Source organism: Amphibalanus amphitrite, unplaced genomic scaffold (assembly GCF_019059575.1).
Source record: "Amphibalanus amphitrite isolate SeventyFive unplaced genomic scaffold, NRLGWU_Aamphi_draft 001347F_arrow, whole genome shotgun sequence".
NCBI lineage: Eukaryota > Metazoa > Arthropoda > Thecostraca > Balanomorpha > Balanidae > Amphibalanus > Amphibalanus amphitrite.
The window spans coordinates 130,037-133,983 of record NW_024882840.1 but is presented as its reverse complement, the minus strand read 5'-3'; the positions used below and the strand labels follow the sequence as shown (position 1 = coordinate 133,983).

The 3,947-nt window shown below is 55.4% G+C and overlaps 1 protein-coding gene across 1 annotated transcript; it reads left to right on the top strand.

Moving 5' to 3' along the window:
* The first annotated feature begins 1,451 nt into the window (after window positions 1-1,451).
* Window positions 1,452-3,744, top strand: LOC122372339 (fos-related antigen 1-like). The gene has a single exon (XM_043349431.1). The coding sequence runs from the start codon at window positions 1,578-1,580 to the stop codon at window positions 2,625-2,627; it is 1,050 nt and encodes a 349-aa protein (XP_043205366.1). The 5' UTR covers window positions 1,452-1,577; the 3' UTR covers window positions 2,628-3,744.
* The last annotated feature ends 203 nt before the right edge of the window (window positions 3,745-3,947 follow it).

Sequence of the window (3,947 nt, the reverse complement as noted above, 5' to 3'; positions counted from 1 at the left end):
TTATGATTTACTTTAGCAAGTTTTAGCTAAATATCTTGAAAAAATGCTAAGTTATAGGTACGCATTATTGCAAAAAAAAATCACAATTATGAATTTTTCAAATCAATTTTTCAATACGTTTTTGACATCGTACACCAATATAAATAGCACCATCGTGTTCCTGAGCTCAAACTGCATCCGATAGACTTTTTTTTTTTGAAAAATGTCAACTTTAAAATTTGACCTTTTTTGACCGAAAGTGACCTGACCTCAGCTATATTCAGATGAAAATGGCCTTAAATGACACAGGCGACACCGAATTCGAAGTCTATGGCCTAAATGGACCATAAAACATGTGTCACGTGACCGACTTATGACATAAGATTTCTGTGACCTATGATGACCTGACCCTGACCTGAAAATCAAAGTACAAGTTTGGTACCATCAGGGTACCTATCTTAAGCATCTGTTCACGAGTGTGTAAACCAAAAATCAGCCTGATCTGATTTGTAAGACGGCAGCCAGAGCCCAAAAAGTGAACAAGCCAAATATTGATAATTTTTACTTTGACCTGACCTGTGACGTCATCGGTAATGAAATTAGGTTTCGCTCGACAGTTTTTCCGGGGCTATCAGATGCCGTTTGAATTTTGACGATCGGCCCAGTAGTTTCGGAGTTAGGAGGGGGCTATGAATAGCCCCCCCCGCCCCCTAGTGCGGCGTGTTATACACAGACCCCAGTGGGGCGCGGGTTAATCGCTGAATGTTTCAAAGCGATCCTTCACTCGGTGTAGCTATCGCGAACATTTAAACTTTTTACTGAAGTAGGGTCTCTTGATGTGACTTGGTGATCTGAACTTGAACGACTCGGGTCTGAAATGTTTACAACATGTGTAGAAATTATGTGAAACAAGTCGTACCAAAAACAGCGGCGCTGGCCCTTTTTGAGATATTCGCGAAAAACCTGAGGGCCAGGGGGCGTAAAAACGCCCCACCCCAGTGCGGCGCTGGTTAGCGGCCTTTCCTCGCGGTTGGTGTAAGTTGTTGGTGACTTAAAAATAAACTAGCTCCTTAGTCCTTGGTGGTTACTTTTCTGTTGGCAAAACAGGCCTGTGGTCAGTTTTTTTTTCGGCCAAGTTAAAGCAGAGTGTAGCGTCGCTGCCACTGCGCTCGACCCATACAGGGCCTTGGCTCGACCAGCGAGTGTCGCCCCACGCCGACCACCGCGGGCAGCCGCCGCGCCGCGCCCGCCGCACCGTCAGCGCATCGATCCAAGGCTGACGTCATGCAGACAGCCACCAATCACAGCGGTGCTCTGGTTGTGACGTCAGCGGCCTTCGATCACCGGCGGCCGAACCTGTGCTGTGACGTCATACAGACACACACACACACACACGCCGGCTGACGTCATGGCTAAAGATAGCGGGCCGCCGGGCGCCGGCGCGGCGCTGGCGCCAGTCGCTATATGGGTGGGTCGTCGGCCATATTGGAGTGAGTCACGGGTGCGGCGCGGGCGGTGGAGGACGCGGGCCGAAGTGTCAGCCGAGCGCAGTTGCGCAAGCAGTGTTTCTGGAGTGTACAGGAGCAGCCGGCGTCGCGATGCGGGTGCCCAGAACGCGTGCAGGGAGTGGCGAAGGAGCAGTGGAAACGGAGCGTGTGCTGACGCCGCTCACAAACAGCAGCGAGCTGCTGCTGCCCAACTTCTCGTCGGTGGAGAGCCTCAACTCTGGCCTGACGCGCACCACGCCCACCCTGACGCCCACCACGCTGCGCAACATCGAGGAGACGTTCATGGCGTTCGACGGCGGCCTGGTGGCGCCGCCGGTATCCCACCAGCACCAGGCCGGATTTGTGACGCCCCAGGTGGCCACCGGCGGCGGCGGCGGCGCGGCGCCGGCCGCCGAGCCGCAGCCGGCCTACCGGCGCGCCGACGGCAGCCCGCCGCCTGCGGCCGAGCGGGCCTCGCGCGCCGTGCCGCAGGGCCACCACCGCGGCGGCCGCCGACCCAAGGAGGACGACGAACTGTCGCCCGAGGAGGAGCAGCGGCGCCGCGTGCGCCGCGAGCGCAACAAGCAGGCGGCGGCACGGTGCCGGCGGCGCCGGCTCGACCTCACCAATACGCTGCAGATGGAGACTGAGGAGCTGGAGGATGAGCGCTCTAGCCTCGAGCGCCAGATCCAGATGCTGACCGCCCAAAAAGAGGAGCTCAACTTCCTGCTGGAGGCGCACCGGCCCTGCTGCAAGCTCGGCAGGGACAAGGAGAACGCGCCCAAGCGGCGTGTCATCGTCAAACAGGAGGCGGCCAAGGCGGCGCGCGCCGAGCCGTCGGAGCCGGAGCGGCCGGTGGCGGCTGGCCCGGCTGGCCCGGCGGTCAAGGTGCCGCGGCCTACCACGCTGTCGGTGGCCGGCTTCGCCACTGCCACAAGCATGCACAAGGAGGTGGCGCTCACCACGCCCTCCCAGGGCCTGGCGCTCAACTTTGACTCGCTGCTGCAGGGCGGCACTGGTCTGACGCCGGTCGGAGGCGCCGCACTGCCCGCCCTGATGCCGCTACCATCTGGATCGCTAGCCACGCCGGTGGTGTCTCAGCCAGAGCGGCGTGCCGACATGCTCAGCCCGGAGACGGGCAAGGAGCTGGTCTCGCTGTGACGGACCGGAGCGCGCTGCGGCCGGCGCTTCATGGTGCGGCCTAACTGGCCGCCGCAAAGATCTGGTCTCCAACGCAACTGAACAGCGGCACCGGCCGCAATAGAGAGCATAAGCGGAGCCGATGACAAAACGACAACAAAAACTGGAGTGGCAAGGAGGGTATGGGTCTTCCAGGTCGGCCAGTCAAAACTGGAGGCTGGGGAAGCACCTTCACCGACAGATGCAGCAGCAAGCGTTACAGTGACATTTTTCTTTGCTTGCACATTTGAATCACTTGAAACAAACAAAATAATTAAACTAAAGGTAATCAAGCATATAATACGAGGAAGAATGAGCCATGTGCTTCAGCTGCCGATTCCAGTGGCGGTGACCGTTCTCGGTCGATGAGCTGATGGAGAAGTGTGCCGCTGCCACCGAAGACGCCGCCGCTGGTGGTCGGACCGGCGGTCGCTGTGCTCAGCTTGCCACCACAGAGCGTACCGCGACTGGGCAGGTCGCCTGTATCTGATGAGCAGACGTGCAGTGGAGTGGTTTGCAGTGGGCATTGTTATGCGATGTTGTAGGCTATGTGCCTGTCTGTGTGTGTGTGTGTGTGCGCGTGTGTGTGCGTATTTATTGTCCGGCCGGCGAGTCGAGAAAGTCAGTTATCTATGATGGTCGCCCGTAAAAGCACACTGTGAGCTTATCTTGTGTTAACCTACATACCTATTATACCCAAGTGGTATGCTGTGTAGCACAACATGGCGACTGTCGGCTAACTGAGCTGTTTGGGACGACGGCAGGTCACACTACCTGCAGCAGCTCAGCCGCAGCAAACAATAAGCTGACGGCAAATGGGATGGCAAACCGGCGCATACAGACGAGGCTAGCTAGAGAAATTCAGACCAAAGATAAGGTATGATGCAAGTGTAGCATACATGATGGAAAGGTGTTAACTTTGTGAAAATGTACAATAATATATTGTAAAATTATAAAGCAACTGACGCGAAATAAGAATTATGCGATATATGTAAAATGTGAATAGAAACGAACAGGCATTCAAAGTAAAAACATTCACAAGAGGTCAGCAATGGAGAAATGAAAATTTGCACTCAATGAAACATCAGCCGCTGCCCGATCAGCTGTCTAAGCATGGTCACTAACTGGTCACTAACTGGTCTCAGGCAAGCGTTCCAGGGACGAGTAGTTTGGGTCTGATTAATTCCCGAAGTATTGCTCCCACCATAGGCGTCGCCAGAGATTTTCGGTTGGGGGGGCAAAATCAACTTTTGTGTCAAAACTTGCCTTTCCCCAGTCTTAAATCACTCGTTTTACATATCA